Source organism: Musca autumnalis, unplaced genomic scaffold, assembly GCF_047663935.1.
Source record: "Musca autumnalis isolate F117 unplaced genomic scaffold, ASM4766393v1 scaffold_1, whole genome shotgun sequence".
Classification (NCBI taxonomy): Eukaryota; Metazoa; Arthropoda; class Insecta; order Diptera; family Muscidae; genus Musca; species Musca autumnalis.
Window position 1 is genome coordinate 98,602,993 of NW_027411644.1, and position 22,799 is coordinate 98,625,791.

General features: G+C 35.8%; 2 protein-coding genes across 2 annotated transcripts; one reads left to right on the forward strand and one right to left on the reverse strand.

Moving 5' to 3' along the window:
- Positions 1 to 5,815: 5,815 nt before the first annotated feature.
- Positions 5,816 to 7,063, forward strand: LOC141394536 (uncharacterized). The gene has a single exon (XM_073969137.1). It carries the CDS (start codon positions 5,816 to 5,818, stop codon positions 7,061 to 7,063), a length of 1,248 nt encoding a protein of 415 aa, XP_073825238.1.
- Positions 7,064 to 19,619: 12,556 nt separating this feature from the next.
- Positions 19,620 to 21,477, reverse strand: LOC141394591 (uncharacterized). The gene has a single exon (XM_073969274.1). It carries the CDS (start codon positions 21,432 to 21,434, stop codon positions 19,620 to 19,622), a length of 1,815 nt encoding a protein of 604 aa, XP_073825375.1. The 5' UTR covers positions 21,435 to 21,477.
- Between the last annotated feature and the right edge of the window lie 1,322 nt (positions 21,478 to 22,799).

Below are 22,799 nucleotides of genomic sequence, written 5' to 3' on the forward strand. Positions count from 1 at the left end.
TCCTCAGAGATGAGTTTTTATTGATAAGCAATTTCTCGTCAGATCTACATTTAAATGTTAATAACTGCGATTAATAAAAAATGCAAAAATAATCCAAAGTTAAATTCAAATAAAGTATCACAGAGTTCCTTATTACTAGTAATCACAGATGTTTAAATACGACTGATCCTTTGTTGTTGCTTCATTGTCCAAGTTACAAACACAATCTCCACAATTTTGTTCTCACTAAATTTCTACGAATTGTCTAGATTCTGTACGCATTTTAATTTATTTTTTAGAGATTTATATGGACACTGAATGAGAAAAAACAAGTATGCAAAGGTTATAGTCGGACGGGGCCGACCATGTGATACCCTACACTACTGTCCCTGGGAATTAGCTTTTAGCAAATCAAAATTCCTTTGTGGAACAAATAAGTTTATTGTAAGAAATACTTTTTTTGGATTCTTTTAGAGAAGTTTTATATGGCTGAAATACTCAGAAAATGTCGCCGACATTACTGAGGTGTATTTTGCCACCGTTGAAAGTTTGATGTTACCTCGCGGAGGAATCGAACAGACGACAATTTGTGTGCAAGGCTGATGTGAAGTTGAAATATAGTTCCACTCTATGGAATAATATTAGAAACGAAGATACATAATGATTTTTTTGCTTTGAGCATATTAAATGTCTCCGAAGTCTATTCTTGAAAAATCAAAAAAATTTTTGACATATCTAATAGGGTACCACCGTGGTGCAATGGTATGCACACCCGCTTTCACGCTGAATGCCCGGTTTCAGTTCCTGGGCCAGGCCACATGAAATTTTCAACGGTGACAAAAACCTCTCAGTAATAATGGTGACATTTTCTGAGTATTTCAGCCATGAAAAACTTCTCTACATGCGGTGTTTTAGGACACGTCGTTTCGCTCGGCGATAAACAGTAGGTCCCTAATTATTGAGCTAGTATGAATCGGGGTGAACTCATTCATGTTAGAGTAGCCTCCCTTGTCCCTACTGGGATGGTTGTGGAATAATTATGTACATATATCATTATACATTTCTAATAAAAGTTCCAAAATTGGAAAATTGTCATTGTTAGCGTAGCCCCTTCTGATACATCTATAAATTTTCTTTGAATATCAGGTTCCTTTATGGAATACACTTAATATAAATAAATGCTGCAAATATACCCAATTTTATTGAACACTGCAAATGCTATATGCAAATTTTCAAAGGGAATATTGCGAGTTTATTGAAGATCTATCGTCCAAAAAAGTGCACTTGTACCATACATATTGTTTGGAAATGCACGCGATTTTGTGCTTTTTAGGGTATTCCGAAAATAGAAAATAATTTCCGAAAATAGAAAATAGTAAAAAACAAGTAATAATGAGTTGAAATTCAAATAATATTCATGCAAACAAATTTATGGCTAGGGTTCCACGTAATTTGCAATAATGCTGGGAATTTAGACAAATTGTAGCATGGGAAGAAAATGTTGTATTCTACACAAAACCTATTATATATTAGGCAGTAGGCACGTTAGTTACCCAGGAGACATATTATTGCAATTTGCATCAGGGCAAAGGTCAGTAGTTCAATTTCCATATGTAGGCTACTTTGCTGGTACATGCCCTCCAGGAAGTAAAATATGGACCATATTTTAAATTCTTATATTCTTCATGCAAAAGTAATAGTCCAATTAATGGTCCAATTTTAGGTGGAAAGTTTTCTACCCCCAAGGAATACTTAATGCCAAATTTCAGCCATTTCGGGGGTAAATTGAGGGCACAACCTTCAAAATACCAGAAATCTAGAGGTACCGTTCTATGGGGGCTATATGAAGACGTGGACTTATGCCGACAAATTTCAGGTGGAATGTTTTATACCCCCAACGAAGACTAAATACCAATTTTCAGTCATTTCGGTGGGATATTGAGGCTACAACTATGCGGACAAATTTCAGTTGCAAATTTGCATAATGAAGACTAATGAAGACTTAATACCAAATTTCAGCCATTTCGGTGGGATATGTAAACCGCAAATCCTTGAATATATTTTTGCATATGGTTTTGCATATGCTCATTTTATGCAGTTATGTCAAAATATGCACGATATGCAAAAATTTCTGGGCCTAATTCGTTTTATTTTGTAATAAAACGAGTTTCTGTCTAATCAGATTTTTTCTACGACCATCCTAATCATATATGCATTTGCATAGGATTCCGCAGTCTAGTCATGACTCAGAAATTTCAGCTATGGGATCCTTTGGGGTTCTCGATTGGGGCTTTCATTCCCGAAAGGAATTTTCCTCCCCCAGATCTTAACTTCCATTTTGTGTCACAGGGTATTCAGTAAGATTTCCCATAGAGACCACAATGTCTCTAATAGAAGACAAGGAGGACTTCTCATAAAAAACAAGATGAGAATACCAATAGACCTTTGTGAGAAGACCAGTAAGACTTCTGACGAAAGAGGTTAAAGGTCCAATCTTAATTCGATTGTCATAGAACTTTACATTTGTTTGCAAAAATGTAACGAATCATTAGATCAACAAAATAAGGATGAATAGACTACACTTCAAAGGATAGTAAATATCCTGTGAATTGTCCTTTAACTTAGTATAATATATAATTTGCATATAAGTATAATTTATTATACCTTTCTTTTAAAATAAATAATGATTTTTAAAAAAAGTTCTTTTTCCAAATTTAATGCTATATTTCGATAACGTGGAAAAAAATTTGCCCGGAGTCGAGTTATTTTTTTCGACCCAGACTCCGACTCCAGCAAAATTGCTCGACTCCGACTCCGACTCCGAAACCCTGATATTATTATTCCTTCCTGACATAGATCGGATAAGACTATATCGGTCCACACCTTAGTGTACCTCCCACACAAAATTCGGAAAAGGGAAATTTAAGAGTCCTCTCGAATCGTTTTGAATTTTTTCAGCAGATTTGACTTGCGCCGCAAATCCGCAAGGTAACTCTCAAGGGGATTTTCTGATTTGTCGAAACTTTACGCATCATATTATTTCATCCAGTCATGTATCAGGTTGGAATATGGTCTATATCGGTCCGTCCCTCGAGTACCCCCTCACAATATTTGGGAAAAGTGCAGTTTGAGGACCCGTATCGGATCTATTTGATTATTATATTTTTTTTTGGAGAAGGTTCTTTTCACTTTCCCTATTCTGGTCCCTTTTCCGGGGTAAGTCATACTTCCTGAGATAATAGTCCAGAAGTTCCAAAAACCCCTGCCGTCTCCAACTAAAATTACAAATCTGAAAAAATAATTCTCAAAATTTTCCCAAATTCAAAAGTTAGCTTACAAAAATAGATTTGGTATAGCCCCATATTACGATACCTACAGATTCCACGTATTTTGAAGCAAACTCGTGTTATAAAATAAATATATTTTTATACGGCAGAGGCTGAGGGTATATCACCGTTAGCGCAGCTGACTTATACTATCTTCTTTGGTTTGTAATTGAATATGAATAATTTTGGGATTTATAAATTTGTTTGCATGCAAAATTTTTGAATTTCTATTAATTGTTAGTTATTTCTACCGGTATACAATATATTTTTGATATCACAATATATGCCCACAATGAACAATTTTCGAAGCATATGTGAGGTACAAGTGCACAATTTTTGGACAACATATCTTCAATAAACTCGCAATTTTCCGAATTATCAAATATACCAAATTGCATGGTATATATATTTATTTATTTTAGGAGTATTCCAAAAAGGAAACGATATTCAAAGACAATTTGAAGATGTAGCAGGAGCGGCTAGTCAATATGAATTTTCCAATTTTCGAATATTTTTTAGAAATATATAATTTATACATTTTTTCACAAACATCCCAGTAAAGACAATGGAGGCTTCTCTTATATCAATGGATTCATATTAAGTTATTGATATGTGACCTAGTTTTTATTACCGAGTCCGAACGGCGTGTCCTAAGTTGCCACTTGTAGAGACGTTTTTCATGTCTGAAATACTCAGGAAATATCCCCAATATTACTAAGGCCTATTTTGCCACCGTTGACAATGTGATGGGAATCGAACCCGGACATTCAATTTGAAAGGCGGTTGCACATAGCTAATTCCTACAGGTAGTGGTGTAGGGTATCACATGGTCGGCCCCGTCCGACTATAGCCTTTGCTTACTTGTTGCATATGCAAATGAAATCCGGAGGTACCGTTCTATGGGGGCTACATGAAGACGTGGACCTATACCGACAAATTTCAGGTGGAAAGTTTTATACCCACAACGAAAACAAAATGTCAAATTTCAATCATTTCGGTGGGATATTGAGGCCACAACCTTCAAAATACCGAAAATCGGGAGGTACCGCTCTATGGTGGCTATATGAAGACGTGGACCTATGCCGACAAGTTTCAGTTGTAAAGTTGCATACCCCTAAGTAAGACTTAGTTCCAAATTTCAGCCATTTCGGTGGGATATTTAGACCGCAAATCCTTGAATATACTTTTGCATATGGTTTTGCATATGCTCGTTTTATGCAGATATGTAAAAATATGTCAAAATATGCGCGATATGCAAAATATGCAAAAATTTCTGGGCCTAATTCGTTTTATTTTGTAATAAAACGAGTTTCTGTCTAATCAGATTTTCTCTACGAGCATCCTAACCATATATGCATTTGCATAGGATTACGCTGTCTACTTATAAGGGAATAAAACCCCCAAAATTTTTGGGCGCATCCAGATTTGAGAAAATATCATATACCCTCGTTAGTCTAAAGACTGAGGGTATCGAAAATAAACTTTTTATAACTGTAATCTGGCAATTTGTGCTCTAGAGGTAGAAACCTCTGCGACCATAATATAACAGTGCCGTGTTTATTTCTTATTTCAATATAAAACTCCTTAGGTCATGGTAGCTCGACTAATTCAATTACAAAAATAAACTACGATTGGCGACTTTTAAGCTCTTAGTACAAGATAGAAGAAATAATTTTATGGAAATCCTAACATGTTAATGCTGCAATTATATAACTGTCTTGACATATACAAAGTATTCAATAAAACTAAAGTTATAAGCACAAATTAAAATTTAATATTACCTTTGCTTATAATTATTGGATTTAACATACATACATTGTATGTCTGCTTATCCTCTGGATAGTATCATTCACAGTAATAAACATTTGATTTCATAGTGACAATTGTTACCACAAATTGCAATTCATCAAATTTCATTCATAGTTAAATATAATATCGGATGGTATCCGGGCGCTAACAATAAACAAATTGTAGAAATGGTGATTTTAACAAATGTCTCAGCATTGTTTGGATTGCTTCAAGTGTGGATAAATTCACAAGAATATAATGCCAAATTAGTGGATATTTTAAGTGACGTGTGGTGTCAGCGTGCTTATAACACAATAATTTACATAAATCATGAAGATTGTCTGGCCGTGGAGAGCTATGATATCGATCAAGTGGCGAAACTCTTGGAGATCCCAATGATACAACTTAAGGGTAAACATACCTCCTTTTATATGTGGCAGAATTTTAATCGAGAAATAATAGCTTTGGTCCCAATGGTTGGAGATGAAAGAATCGATAAATTATTGCTGGAAACTCTGTGGAAAAGTCTAAGAAAACTACACAAAACACGGCTGCTAATTCTGTTTAGAGCCGAAGAGGGACAGAAATATTTGGAAAATATTTTAAAATTTTGTTGTGACCATAAGGCAATAAATGTAGTGGCAATCCGTGATAATGTAACCAAATACACTTATTACTATGCACCTAGGATATTTCCCACATTTGAATTGAGAATTCACAAAATGAATGAGTCCTCCCACATGATATTGTATTCAAATCACGTGAAAAATATGCGAAAATCTCCCTTGCGCTTAAGTCTTAGGGAAGGCAGCAACAAATCGTATATTTTAAAGGAAGTGAATGGAACCTACTTTCTTGGTGGTCATATTGGCCACTTTTTTGATGAATTTGTCAAGTTTCATAATGCGACACTAACATTTCCCACCGGCAGTCATGACGCCTTCTGGTTTGATGCGTTTTTGGATAACGACACACTGGATATATCCCAACAGCTGGTACTAAATGATTATAAAAATGATCGGGTGTACAGTGACTGCTATGAATTTTTAGATTGGTGCATAATGGTGCCAACCGAAAGTCCAATACCAACTTATAAGTTTTATGCCAGCATCTTTGATATTCGTATATTGTCAATCATCTTTGTGACCGTGTTATTCTTGACATTTGCCATAGATTTAACATTTTGGTTAGAAGGAAAACCCACTAACCCTTGGAATATTATCTTTAACATCTACACCTTCAATGGCATACTGGGTCAGTGCTATCAAATGGAGCCACATTTTTCAGGATGGCGTAGTATTCTCTATGTGTTGACATGTTTTGGGGGTATTATGATAAACACCATCTATGTCACGTATTTACAAAGTTTCAATGCCAGCCCACCGACGGAGAAACCAATCAACACCTTGACTGATATTTTGTTGGGAGAAAGAAAGATTGTAATGTGCGAAGCTGAATTTAATAGCATGGACAATGAGAGCGTTAGCGATTATAATTTGTTCGTAAGAGTTATCCAGGTTGTACCTACATTTTTGGAATTCTACACACTGAGGGATAGTTATGATCCACATTATTTGTATCCCGTACCGGAAGTCCAATGGTCACTGTACGATGAACAGCAGAAAGCTTTTGCCAAACGTAAATTTCGCATAACCAATATCTGCTTCGTGAACATGTATTTTCAAATGGTAGTAATGCAGCCTAATTCAATTTTTGAAGAGGCTGTAAATGAAATGATTGGCATCACCAAACAGGCCGGACTTACGAACCATTGGAAAAAATTGGCCTTCCTTGAAGCTATTCAGAGGAAACGTATTAATTTAACAGACAACAGTCATAAGATGATGGTTAAACCAATGACATTACACGATACTAAATGGTTTATGTTTTTATATTTGTTTCTGAATAGTATTGCTTATTTATGTTTTATTGGTGAGATTTTGTGGTATAGATTTTCTTCTTCACCCTAAAATTGTAATTCATTAATAAAATTTTTCTACATGATCATGTGTGTGTGTTTGTTGAAAATTAAAAAAAAAATCACCTATTGAAATCCCAGTTAAGTTGTGGCATATATAATATTAACTCATCAGAAGAAAAAATTTCTGTTTTTTGTTCCATAGTATAAATTCTATCAGAGCTATATTGTTGGTGCAAAAGGGGGGTTTGTTATTACAACTAATGTCCCAAACGTCCCCATAAATCCAATGTTTACAAAAATAATTATTTGGAACCAAAACAAAACTTAAAGCTTTACAAAAAACTGAATAAAGATATACACCTCCATAAGTCTACCATAGATATAGCGATTCTATTCAAAACTGGAAAAACTCAGGATTTGTAACACTCTCCGATTTTTATACCCTCCACCATGATATGGAGAGTATAATTAGGTTTGTCATTCCGTTTGTAATACATCGAAGTATATATATTCTTGATCAGGGTAAAATTCTAAGCCGATATAACCAAGTCCGTCTGTCCGTTCGTCCGTCCATCCTGTTGAAATAAAAATACAGCCCGCAATTTTTAAGAAAGAGTTTTGTAATTTAGTACAGTTTCTATCACTCCTACGATGTTTGGTATCGCAAACGGGCTATATCGGTCCACGTTTTGATATAGCACCCATAGAACGGTACCAACCGATTTCGGTATTTTGAAGGTTTTAGCCTCATTATCACACCGAAATAGCTGAAATTTGGTACTTAGCCTTCGTTGGGGGTATTAAACTTTCCCTCATAAATTTGTCGGTATAGGTCCACGCCTTCATATTGCCCCTATAGAACGGTACCTCCCGATTTTCGGTATTTCCTCAGAAAGGGCTAAAATTTGGTATTTGTTCTTTCTTGGGGGTATGCAACTTTCCTCCAGAAACTTGTCGTTATAGGTCCACGCTTTAGTATAGCCCTCATAGAACGGAACCTCCCTATTTCCGGTATTTTGAAGGTTGTGGCCTCAATATTCCACCGAAATGGCTGAAATTTGGTATTTAGTCTTTGTAGGGGGTATAAAACTTTCCATATGAAATTTGTCTGTATAGGTCTACGCCTTCAAATAGCCCCTATAGAACAGTACCTGCCGATTTTCGGTATTTTGACAATGTTGGCTTCAATAATCCACCGAAATGGCTGAAATTTTTTTGTCTTCGTTGGGGGTTTAAAAACGTTCCTTCAGAAATTTTGGTATTTGGGCTTCAGTTGGGGTATTAAACGTTCCATATGAAAATTGTCGGTACAGATCCACGCTATCATATAGCCTTCATAGAACGTACCTCCTGATTTTCGATGTTTTGAAGTTTGTGGCCTCAATATTCCTCAGAATTGGCTAACATTTGGTATTTAGTCTTTGTTGGGGGTATTAAACTTTCCATATGAGATTTGTCTGCGTAGGGCCACACCTTCAAATAGCCCCTAGATAACAGTATCTCCCGATTTTCGGTATTTTGAAGGTTGTGGCTTCAATATTCCTCCGAATTGGCTGAAATTTGGTATTTTGTCTTCGTTGGGGGTTAAAAAACTTTCCTTTAGAAATTTGTCGGTATAGGTCCACGACTTCATATATCTCCCATAGAACGGTACCTCCCAATTTTCGGTATTTTGAAGGTTCCTCCGAAATGTCTGAAACATGGTATTTAGTCCTCTTTTGGGATATAAAACTTTTCACCTGAAATTTGTAGGTATAGGTTCATGTCTTCATTTAGACCCTATAGAGCGGTACTTCTCGATTTTCGTAATTCTGAAGGTTATGACACCAATATCCCACCGAAATGAGTGAAATTTCTTCCATGGAGTTATAAAATATTCCAGAAGAGAATTATTTGTATAAGTCCACGTCTGCCTGTATCCCCCATTGAAGCGTACCTCTCGCTTTTCGGTATTTTGGTGATTGTTACCTTACCGAGATATCGGAAGTTTGGTTTTTAGTCTTCTTTGAGTCTAAAAACATTCCAGAAATTTGCATGTATATATTGACGTTTTGTTGTGGCCCAATAGAACGGTACCTTGTGACCCAATAGAACGGTATTTTGATGGTTAGCAACATTGTTTTACCGAAATTGCTGAAATTTGGTATTTAGTCTCCTTGATAAACGAAAGGAAACTAATTGTTCCATTTTATTTCAATAAAACTCGTGGTGGAGGGTATAACAAGTTCGGCCCGGACGAACTTAACGCAGTTCCTCCTTTTTTCAATTTCTGTCAATGGATAGACAGAATATGTTTAATCCAACACAATAATAAGCTTAAAACTTAAAGCATTTATTAGGAACGGCCACAATCTTTAAGATAAATATCCGAAAATGTTGATATTTTTGCCGGCATGTTCATACGCCCAGTACATTACTTTTTGGGGAAAAGTTTGTGTAGCCCGTATTCGTTCTGTCCCATGTAACGGTGGCACCTGGGTTTACGTATATTCACTTTTTCAACTACCTTTTCTGGACGAATTAGCCAGCACCCATGTAACGGTTCCACCCGATTTCTGTAATTTGGAGGATCTTACCTACATTATCTGTCTGAATTTGCTATAATTTGGAATTTAGAGCTGAAAGTAGTCAAAAGAACTTTTCCGGTTGTAATAATAAGGGTTCTTAGTTGCCAAAAACATCTCTATTAAAATTTGTGGACATAGGTTCATGTTTTAGTATAGCCCCCATAAACCAGTGCCTACCGTTTACAGGTATTTTTATTCTTTATCTACATTGTCTACTGTCCTTTGGCATTTATGGTTCAAATCCCATATAACGTTACCAAGTTCAAGTTGTTGTGTCTACATTTTCGGGAAGAATTGAATATCATTTGCATTTATGGTTCCCCATATAACGGTACCGCCCAATTGCAGGTATTTAAATTTAGTTTAAAACAAGTAAGAGAGGGTTATAGTCCGACAGGGCCGACCATGTGATACCCTACTCCACTACACCTGGACACTATTTTGCAAAGAAATTGCGACATATTTTAGCCCTCCGGTCATGCATACATAAGTTGATGTATATCGACGAACGCATAGCAGTGGGAAAAATTTGGTTTTGTTTGCAAGTGAAGTTGCTAGAGTTTAGGTCAGAGACGCGCTGTCTTTGCAAAGAAGTATAGTGAGGGCGCCCACTGAGTTGTTTTTGCATTTGCTTCTCTCTCTCACGTACAGTGTACGTGTAAATAAACAAACGATGAATATCATGTGGTTGTTGTTTTTTTCACCAATGCATACACATATGCTGTAGTATTGATGGAAATATTATGGGCGACGCTGGTTTAGGTAGTGCCAAAGAAATTCTCGATCAGGGTGTTTCTTTGCGCACGTATCTATTTGAGCTAGCAGTTGACACTTGGGTATAAAAAGTTTCTTGTTGAAAAACAAGAAATAAGGGAACTGATGAAGATCTGTGGCGAGATCTGAAACTATAGTATTCCCTGCCTTACCCCTTGGTAAACATCGCCAATTTTCCCACTAATAAATTAAAGTTGTTTTAACAAAATATTAAAACAACGACTATGGGATTAAGCCTGACTATTTTGAAAAACAATTTTACGCACTTTTAAACTTCCCATAACAAAAAAAAAAAAACAAATAACTTGAATCATATTAAAAATGATATTTTACCAAATATTGAAGATTTTTGCATGCGATTTGGCGCAGTTGCATATGTATTGAACATTAAATGTTAAGTTTTATGTATTTTCAAATTTTTTCATAATTCTTGTTTGATATCGTGTCAAAACTTTTTATTTTCCTATACTTGAAGTATTGAACTATAAATAACTGCAAAAAAATACCTAAATTGTCTTTCAATTAATATTTTACAGAAAATTTTGTAAAACGTGCCATTTTGTTGCAAATGTATTGGCCACCACTGTATATACGCCGTCATTACTGGAAACGTAAGGTATTATTTTTCGTATACCTCGAGAAGAGCTGCTAAACTTTACTTTTCCCAAACGAGTGGGCCGATATAGTCCATATTCGAACCTGATATATGCATGAAAGTAATATTTCCACATCTCGAGTTTGGAACAATTCGGTCAGTCCCTTCTGGAACTAACGCGGGAATAATCTTAGCGAAAGATTTTGAACTTTTGTGGGGGTACTTAACCGAAGGGGTAGACCGATATGGTTCATCTTCGAACTTAAATTCAGTTTGGACAAAATTTAGGAGACCTAAAATTTGAACCAAATAGTTTGATTATTCGAGAGTTATCGAACCACCAGCCAGCCAGCCAGGCAGACGGACGGATATGTGTAAATTGACACCAAATTGTCTGAAATGAAATTATTTCGAAAATCTCGTTGGCCTAAATGTTGAGGTTATAAACAAACATTAAACGAATTTTAGAAAGTTTTCGGTGATTTTTATCGAATCTATCAATGAAAAAAGACGAATATTTTGAGTTACTATTACATTACAATGTAGTTATATGCAAGAAAAACACAACAATAAAAAACCACTTATATGTTAGGCAGTAGTCTAGTTATCTAACCACTATATTATAGTGTTGGGCAATCTCGTTCATTCAACGGATCGATCTTTTTCATTCCGTTCACCAAAAAGATCCGGGTCGTTTACTTCGTTCGTTGGCTCTTTTTCGTTCAAACGAAATGATATGAGCCACTTTGTGTGTGTGCAAATTTGTGATGCAAGCGCTGACGCAGCTTGTGTGAGTTTGTCTGTGTGCAAAAAATGGTGGTGGTTACTGTTTTGAATATGAACGAAAGAAGCAAAAAGAAACAGAGGAGCTAAAGAACGAGATGAACCATTGATTTACTGAACGATTGTAGCCAACTGAATCATTGATTGTTTTGTGTGTGCAAATTTGTGTGTTGATTGCGTGAGTGTGTTTGTAAAACTAATTGTAATCTTAACTTTTACATAATATCATAACAACTCTATTTAATTATAACGTTTTCACATGAAAGGCTCAATAAATTAAATCTTAAATTTTTGTAAAACTAAAGGTGATAGTTCTGCTGCTAATTTTGTAAGCAGCAATGTCTTGGCCATCAGGGATCTAAATGAACGATATAAAAGAATGTGCTGGATACGGATCCGTTCATTCTTTTCACGGAGTCGTTCCTTTGAACCGGTTCGTTCATGAACGACAGAAGTCTACTATATTCAGGTTTGTTTTCGTAGATTGCCGAAATAGGTATCCTAGAAATAAAATATAGGCCAAAAATTGAATTTGTATATTTTTCCCATAAAAGTTAACCTGCTAAGAACTATCCGATCATTATCCACAATTGTTGGCATCTTCTTTGACCAAAATTCTTACCTCGTGCAAAAATTTGTCAGTACTAAACTATAACTGCGAACTCTAGCGTGGTTATAGTTACTATACACACAATTAAAATATTGGAATTTCTGTTATCTGAGCACGTACATTAACATACGAGTAATTTGCATCTATATAAAGGTCGAGAGATCGCCTTACAAAAATAACTCACGTGGGCGGAATGTGTCCACCAGGGATAAAGATATAAGATGTATGTTGAAATGTTTTCCAATTTTCACACAACAGTTTCGGACGATTTCAACAGCTAAAAACTATCTGCTTCTTTTCCATCATATGCTCACACCTTATTTAAAATTTTGGTAATCGGACTGTGATTGCGACCTACAGAGCAGATACAAACTCGGATAAAAATTTAGTTTTTGGTCCATTTCACCCCCTAAATATTTCAAGATCATCACTAATAAATATAGCGACCTATTCTGACGTGAAACCGACCTCCACACCAAATTTCGGACGATCGGTCCATAATTGTGGCCTGAAGTTTGATTACAATTTATAATGGACAGGCGGACACACGGACGGATTAACGGACGGACACACATCGCTATATCGCTTTATCTCGTCGAGATATGAACATGAATACATACATGAATTTTTAACAAAACAAACGTATAATACCCTTCCCACATTATGGAGTACGGTATAAAAATGTGTTGCTACCCAAACAAGTAAAATTGACACGGTGCTCTTGAATCAAATTTAAATGGAAGGTGCATGCAACTGGGAAGTTTTTGCGGATTCTGAAACTACAATGTTCATAGCTGAGAAAAATCAAAAAACAAAAAAAAAAATCGCCGGAGCGCTTTTTAAATAAATCGGGATTCAAGTTGACATTTTTAAGGGCTTTTTAGGTTTTCACTATTTTGTTTGAAAACTGCAAATCCATTGTTAGCATAAATGCTGAGAGTATAAAAATGGCCGAACATCATCCTTAAGAAGTCTCTAACTTTTCTCATACAAATTCACTCCTATAAAAGTCCAGCTGGTCTTTAGTACGATTTCTATTAAAGTACTACAACTCCTTTCTTTGAAGTCTAACAGGTCCTTTCAAAGAAGACATTATTGACTTCTAATAGAAAACAAGAGGAGAACACCAGAAGCCTTATATGAGATGACCAGTGAATCTTCTAGAATATCTTCCCTAAAGAATATATGGAATATGAATATGAAAATCATTCCAAAGTGTATTATAAACAATCAATTGACCAACTAAAATATAATTTAAAAAAATTAAGATTCAGTGTTTTATTTAGAAATGCACTTAAAACTAGAAAATAATTTGTCGCTTAGCCTCAATAGATATATTCTTTCTCATGATGGAATCTCTCAAATAAAATGCTTGCCGTTTAATTTTGACACCATTTATAATTTAAATGCAAGCGTTTTATTTGAGAGATTCCATCATGAGAAAGAATATATTTATTGAGGCTAAGCGATAAATTATTTTCTAGTTTTAAGTGCATTTCTAAATAAAACACTGAATCTTAATTTTTTTTAAATTATATTTTATTTTTAACTATTTAGTAAATACACTTTAACTTTTGAGTAAATACATTTTTTCGTGTAGTTCCGTTATATAAAGGCTATACCAAAACCTGGACTTATGTTCATAATTTTTGTTGGGGAAGTTTCTGTACTATTGTGGACTCCAAATGCCACGTTACAGCCAATTCACCTAAAAATTAAGATAAAATCCTTAAAACTCTTAAAATTAGGCCGTACCGCTATAAGGGGGCTATACCAAAACCTGGACCTCTGTTCACAATTTTTGGTTGGTAAATGTCTGTATCTTTGGAAATGCCAAATGACAGCTAATTCGGGCAAAACTTAAGATAAAATCCTCAAAGTACCTGAAATCGGGTGGTGCTGCTATATGGAGGCTGTAGGAAAAATTGGGCCCATATTCATGTATTGTCATCCAAATCTGAAAAGTGTGCAAAGTTTGAGTTCGATTGGTCAACTCCAACTGTGTGGAAAATGAGTTACCAGATTTGAAATGCAATTCAAATCATTGTTAATGGGCACGTTTCTGTACCATTGGAAACCCTAGTTGTCAAAAAACAGCCAATACGGGCTTAAAATGACGATAAAATACTTTAAATCGAGTGGTACCGCTGGATGGGAGCTACAGGAAAAAATGGACCCATATTGGTTTTGGTTTCATATTCATGTATTTTCATCCAAATCTGAAAAGCTTGCAAAGTTTTAGTTCGCTTGGTCAATACCATCTGTGTTGAAAATGAGTTACCAGATTTGAAAAGCAAATTAGATAAAAAATTGTAAAACAGTGTAAAAATGGACCAATATTGGTTTTGATTTCATATTCATGTATTGTCATCCATATCTGAAAAGTGTGCAAAGTTTTAGTTCGCTGGTCAGTTACACCTGTGTTGAAAATGAATTACCAGATTTGAAAAGGATGTAAAATTGAACACTGTACAACACTGTAAAAATGGACCAATATTGGTTTTGATTTTATATTCATGTATTGTCATCCAAATCTGAAAAGTTTACAAAGTTTTAGTCCGATTGGTCAACTGAAACTGCGTGAAAAATGAGTTACCAGATTTGAAAAGCAAAATACCGGAAATCGGGTGATACCGTTATATGGGGGCTATAGGAAAAAACGGACCCATATTGATTTTGGTTTCATATTCACGTATTGTCATCAAAATCTGAAAAGTGTGCAAAGTTTTATTTCGATTGGTCAACTGCAACCGCGTTAAAAATCAGTTACCAGAGTTGAAAAGGGGGTTAAGTTAGACGCCGTAAAAACACTGTAAGAATGGACCAATATTGGTTTTGATTTCATATTCATGTATTGTCATCCAAATCTGAAATGTGTGCAAATTTTAAGTTCGATTGGTCAACTGCAACTGTGTGAAAAATTAGTTACCAGATTTGAAAAGCAAATTAGATAAAACACTGTAAAACAGTGTAAAAATGGACCAATATTGGTTTTGATTTCATATTCGTGTATTGTCATCCAAATCTGAAAATTGTGCAAAGTTTTACTAAGATTGGTCTACTGCAACCGTGTTAAAAATGAGTTACCAGATTTGAACTAAACACACACCAAGGCAAGTTAAATAAAACACTGTAAAAATGTTTCTGATATGAATTTTCTGATCAACATATAGATTAAAAGGGTTGTATTTAAATAATGTTCCTTTTTTATACCCTCCACCATAGTATGGAGGGTATATTAAGTTTGTCATTCCGTTTGTAACACATCGAACTAATCATTGGCGACCCTATAAAGTATATATATTCTTGATCAGGATAAAATTCTAAGACGATCTAGCCATGTCCGTCCGTCGGTCTGTCCGTCTGTTGTAATCACTCTAGCGTCCGCAATAATTGAGATAGAGTGCTGAAATTTTGCACCCAAGGGTCTTTTTTCCATAGGCAGGTCAAGATCGAAGATGGGCTATATCGGCCTACTCTCTGGTATAGCCCCCATATAACGGTACCTGCGGTTCTGAGGTATTTGGCGTTATGCGCCACATTTGCAGACCGAATTAGCTATAATTTGGCACTTAGTGTTCCTAGTGATCAACAAACTTATATCCCAAAGGATATGGGCATAGGTCCATGTTTTGGTATAGTCCCCATATAACGGTACCTCCAGATTTTCGGTATTTTGAGAATTTTAGCCACAATTTTTAACCGAACTAGCTGTAATTTGCCATTTGAGGTTCTCAGTGGTCATGAAACATCTCCACCAAACATCGTAAACATAGGTCCATGTTTTGGTATAGCCCCCATATAACGGTATCTCCCGATTTTCGGTATTTTGACAATTTTAGCTACAGTTTTTAACCGAAATAGCTGTAATTTGACATTTGAAGTTCTCAGTGCTCATAAAACATCTCCAACGAAACATCGTCAACATAGGTCCATGTTTTGGTATAGCCCCCCTATAACGGTATCTCCCGATTTTCGGTATTTTTAAGAATTTTAGCTGCAATTTTTAACCGAACTAGCTGTAACGATGGGTATTTTGAGAATTTTAGCTAAAATTTTGTCTATTCAAAAATAATCGTCAATATACATAGGTCCTTGTTTTGGTATATCCCCCCATATAACTGTACCTCCCGATTTTCGGGAATTTTCAGTGTTCACGAAATTTCTTAACTAAAATTCGTCAACATGGGTCCATTTTTGAGGGTCTACATTGTTTTGATGAAACTACCCTCAATTTGACTCTTGAAGTTCCCTGCAGCTATAAAACTTTTCCGCCAAAAAATTTAAAGATAGGTTGAATCTTTGATATAGCCCCGTAGGTGGTACCTTTCACCTAGCTGAACACATTTTTATACCCTCCACCATAGTATGGAGGGTATATTAAGTTTGTCATTCCGTTTGTGACACATCGAACTAATCATTTGCGACCCTATAAAGTATATATATTCTTGATCAGGATAAAATTCTAAGACAATGTAGCCATGTCCGTCTGTCCGTCTGTTGTAATCACTCTAGCGTCCGCAATAATTGATAATAACGGTACCTCCGGATTTGAGGTATTTTGACGTTCTTCGCCACATTTGCAGACCGAATTAGCTATAATTTGGCACTTAGGGTTCCTAGTGATCAACAAACTTATATCCCAAAGGATATGGCATAGGTCCATCTTTTGGTATAGTCCCCATATAACGGTACCTCCCGATTTTCGGTATTTTGAGAATTTTAGCCACAATTTTTAACCGAACTATCTGCAATTTGACATTTGAGGTTCTCAGTGGTCATGAAATATCTCCACGAAACATCGTCAACATAGGTCCATGTTTTGATATAGCCCCCATATATTGGTACCTCCCGATTTTCTGTATTTTGAGAATTTTAGCTACAATTTTTAACCGAACTAGCTGTAATTTGCCATTTGAGGTTCTCAGTGATCATGAAATATCTCCACCAAACATCGTCAACATAGGTCCATGTTTTGGTATAGCCCCCATATAACGGTACCTCCGGATTTTCGGTATTTTGAGAATATTAGCCACAATTTGTAACCGAACTATCTGCAATTTGACATTTGAGGTTTTCAGTGGTCATGAAACATCTCCACCAAACTTCGTGTACATAGGTCCATGTTTTGGTATGGCCCCCTTATAACCGTACCTCCCGATTTTCGGTATTTTGAGCATTTTAGTTACAATTTTTAACCGAACTAACTGTAATGATCTTTATTTTGAGAATTGTATCTACAATTTTGTCTATTCAAAAATAATCGTCAATATAGGTCCATGTTTTAGTAAATCCCCCCATATAACTGTACCTCCCGATTTTCGGGGAATTTTCAGTGGTCACGAAATTTCTTTATTAAAATTCGTCAACATGCGTCCATTTTTGAGGGTCTACATTGTTTTGATGAAACTACCCTTAATTTGACTCTTGAAGTTCCCTGCAGCTATAAAACTTTTCCGACAAAAATTTTAAAGATAGGTTGACTCTTTGATATAGCCCCGTAGGTGGTACCTTTCACCTAGCTGAACACATTCTTTTAGATTAGATAACACTGTGCAACAAAATGGAGGTGAAGTCTGGGGCACGGAAAATTCCTCTTGGGGAAGAAAGGTCTTGGTGAGTATATTATGAACCCCGAAGGACAGATCCGCCGTGAGAGATATATTGCTAATTCATGATGGCTTACAGGGTCTCTTGCAAAAACTTCATCACGCCATAACGCGGAAGTTCGACTCACGGCGCACCTGTCCTTCGGGGTTTTTAATATACACACACCAAGTGCTTTCATCTCCATTATCTCTGTCCCAACATTTGTGTTCACAATGTAATTTAAGCAATAGTGGGAGGCAGTAGGACTCTATCCATTGTCGAAAAATTGTTCCACCTAAAATTGTGAAAGGACCCTAATTATTCCATTTTAATTAAGACTATTTTATGGTGGAGGGTATAAAAAGTTCGGCCCGGCCGAACTTAACGACTTTTTACTTGTTTTAGATTAGATTAGATAACACTGTACAACAAAATGGAGGTGAAAGTCTGGGGCACGGAAAATTTCTCTTGGGTAAGAAAGGCCTTGGTGAGTATATTATGAACCGCGAAGGACAGATCCGCCGTGAGTCGAACTTCCGCGTTATGGCGTCATGAAATTTTTGTTAAAGACCCTGTGGGCCATCAGTTTATAGCGTTATATCTTTGTTCACTGTTGCTTAAGTGCTCTATAAAAACAACAAACAAAGATATAATGCTAATTCATGATGGCTAACAGGGTCTCTTGCAAAAACTTCATCACGCCATTACGCGGAAGTTCGACTAACGGCGCATCTGTCCTTCCGGGTTTTTAATATACACACACCAAGGGCTTTCATCTCCAAAATGAATTATCTCTGCCCCAACATTTGTGTTCACAGTGTAATTTAAGCAATAGTGGGAGGCAGTAGGAGTCTATCCATTGTCGAAAAGTTGTTCCACCTAAAATTGTGAAAGGACCCTAATTATTCCATTTTAATTACGAGTATTTTATAGTGGAGGTTATAAAAAGTTCGGCCCGGCCGAACTTAACGACTTTTTACTTGTTTTTTTTTTACTTTTTATTTTTAAAGTAAGCCCGCTTAATCACATATTTGTTGTTTTCAAATTTAAAAAAAACTTGTTGTTTTTTAAATTTGAAAACAACACATATGTGATTAAGCGGGCTCACTTTAAAAATAATAAATAATTTTCCTTTAACTGATTCAAAGAATTTTTGATTTAACAAATTTTTGATAAATGTAGAAGAAATTGTTGCCCGGAGTCGGAGTCGAGATTTTTTCAGGACTCCGGCTCCGACTCCAGCAAAAATTGCTAGACTCCGACTTTTACTCCGAAACCCTGGGGGAGGGTATAAAAGGTTCGGCCGACCGAACTTAAGTGTGGTACACACGATCAGTTTTGACTGCCAGTTTTGCTCCAATATTCGGTTGCTTGCCAGTGTGGCCGCTAATTTTTGTCAGCCATCAATATATTTTGTGGTTGCATTATGAAGGACAAAAATGAACGCTCACTCTAGCAAGAATCCGAGTATTTGAGCAAAGCTGTCGTTCAAAACTGACAATGTGTACCCAGCTTAACGCCGTTCTTAATTGTTACTTGTTAAAAAACATCTTGTCCTTCAAACAATAATTTTAACTGTTTTAATGTTATTTCCAATTCTTCCTCAATAATCTCCAATAACTTTAATTATAATTTTTTATTATATCATGAATTATTTTAAGAATTTCACCTAATAAAAATTAAATATTTAAAATTTAAGATTTGCAGATTTAATAATTAGCAAGGGTTTACTGTTAAGATTGTACCAAAGAACTTCCACGATTAAACATATCAAGGCAGCGCCCATAAGAGCAGCGAATAGATACATTAACCACTTGGTGTCTTCTAAACGCATCGGATAAAATGTATCCTTACTACTGGTGTCCGATAAATTCAGGCGTTTTCTTTGTATACCTTCAAGAAAAGCCAATTTTTTCCAATGATTGGTGAGACCAGCCTGATTGGTTAAACCAATCATTTCATTGATGGAATCTTCAAATATTGAATTAGCCTGCATTGGTATCATATGTGGTAACATTCGGGAAAAGCATATATCGGATAAACGAAATTTCCGTTTGGTAAAAAAATTCTGTTGTTCATCATACTGGGACCACTGAACGGCAGGTACTGGATATAAATAACGTGTGTCATAGCTATCGCGAAGGGTATAAAATTCCAAAAAGGTTGGTATAACTTGTATAACCTTTTGATATATATTATTCTCAATGAACACTTTATGCATAACTTTATATTCATCTTCGTACATAAGAATTTTCTTATGATTGGCCAAGACATCGTTTAAAGTGTTGATTGGCTTTTCATGCGGCGGACTGGCATTGAATGTTTGGAGGTAAGTGACATAGGTTGTGTTTATCATTAGACCTCCGAGACAGATTAGCATGCAGAGAATACTGCGAATTCCGGAATAATGTGTTTCCATTTGATAAGGTTGTCCCAGCATACCATTGAAAATGTGGATGTCAAAGAAGCTGTACCAAAGTTTAGTGGCTTTACCTTCCAACCAATATGTCAAGTTTATGGCCAATGTTAGCAGGACAATCGTAGCATAAATAAACAATATGGTACCCACATCAAAGATCATGGCATAGAACATATAAGCCGGTATTGAGCTCGCCGTCGGTACCATAATACACCAATCCAAGAATGTATAGCTGTCACTAAAGACTATATCGCTTTTATAGTTATTAACCGATAGCTGTTGCGAAATGTCCAGAGTATTGTTTTCCAAAAATCCATCATATGACAGGGCACTGAGGCGACCTGTCGGAAATGTTATTGAAGCATTGTGATGTTTGGCAAATTCATCGAAGAAGTGACCCACATGACCACCCAGCAAATATGTGCCATTTACTTCCTTCAAAATATACGACTTGGTACTATGCCTCTTTAGGCTCAAACGTAAGGGGTGTTTGTGCAAATTTTTTACTTGATTTGGATAAAATTCAGAAGAAGCAGATATATTGAGCTTATGTGTTATCAGTTCGAATGTGGGAAATATTCGTGGAGTAGAATATTGTTTTAACACTGCAACATCGTCTCTTATTACCACAATATTCAAGGCCTTGTTTTCACAGCAAAATTTTACTATTTCTTCCAAATATCCAACAATTTCGTTAGCTCTAAATAACAATAAGAGTCTAGTTTTGTGCAGTTTCCTCAGACTTCTCCACAGGATCTCTAGCAGCAATTTATCCTTCTTTTCATTACCACCCATTGGGACCACAGCCAAAAATTCACGATTAAATTTCGGCCACAGGTAAAATGATGCATTACCTCTTAGTTGTATCATGGGGCTTTTGAAAAACATTGCCGCTACTTGATCCACATCATAGGCTTCCACAGCCAGTTCATCTTCATGGCAAATATAGATGATTGTGTGATAATAACGTTCCTTCCATGTTGCTTTTAAAATATCTACCAACGTCAAACTTAGCTGTTGCTGTAGTATCCACGTTTGCAGTAATCCAATAACTGTTGAAGCGTTTTTTAAAACAACCATCATCGCCAGCAGTATATTGTTTCACAAAATATTTTATAATAGCACTTTCTGACACTTCTTTTGTTTTGTTTTGCTTTGTTGGAGTCACATTAAATATTTATGTCTTTTGGGAAATCGTGTCACTATAATTTGTCACCGACCAGGTATGTAATATATAATTCCATATGCAATATAATTAATAAGTGGTAACTATACACACAATGTAGGGACAAAACGGTTTGTTTTAATATATTTATATCATGCAATCTTTAATGTGACATTTTAAAATTAACTTTCATCCTTTAATTTAGAACCAATTTGTTAATAAAGTTACGCGTCATGGGACAGCAATGCTGGAAATGAAAACACCGGAAGAATTAAAGTATCACACGGCTTTTCTAACAGAAATATACAAGTGCGGTAAAAATAGACATTAAACAAGTAAGAGAGGGCTATAGTTGGACGGGGCCGACCATCTGATACCCTACACCACTTACCCTGGGCATTAGTTTAGCACGGAATTTATATTATATTATTGCGACATGTTATATGTTGTTCTAAAATTTTTATTAAGAAAGAACCCAAAGCATTTAGAATAGAGAATTTTTAGAGAAAAAGTTTGAGAGTTATCTTGCATATTAAACATTTTCGTAAGTGCCGGCACGGTTTTTTGAAGCTTTGGGCTATTTCAGAAAGTATGGCCTTACTCCGGAAAAATCGTATCGATGTAATAGAAACCGTGTAAACAACCTTCTCCAAAAAATTTCAAATAGATCCAAGACGAGTTCTCACACTGCACTTATTTCTAAACTTTGTGTTAGAGGTACCCACAGGTTGGAACCGATATAGTAAATATTCCAACCTGATGCATGACTGGATGAAATAATACAATGTGCAAAGTTTGTACATATCAGAAACTTCCTGCGAGAGTTATTTTGTATCGTCATGGTTGATGCTTTTAGGCCATTTTCTCAGTAAGTACGGCCTTAACTTGCACCCTCGTAAAGGAGGCCGTAAGGACAACCCGCTAAAAATTCAAAACGATCCGAGTGGAGCTATTAATTTTCTCCGAATTTTATGTGGAAGGTACCCGAGGGAGTGGACCAATATACTCCATATTCAAAATTTCAGTAGCCTTTAATGTAAACGGACGTGCTAATTTGCAATGGCTTCGTTGCCACCTAAATCTTTATGTCTTATGCTAAATTTACATTTTCGAAATCCACTGGATTTCAACTGTCAATTCCATAGCTCAAACGTCAAATGAAATCTCATCTGGATTTCATTTGACGTTTATCCTATGGATTTGACAGTTGAAATCGAGTGGATTTCGTAAATGTAAACCAAGCATTAAGTGCTATAAACCATTGAATGGTGAAAAATGTATTA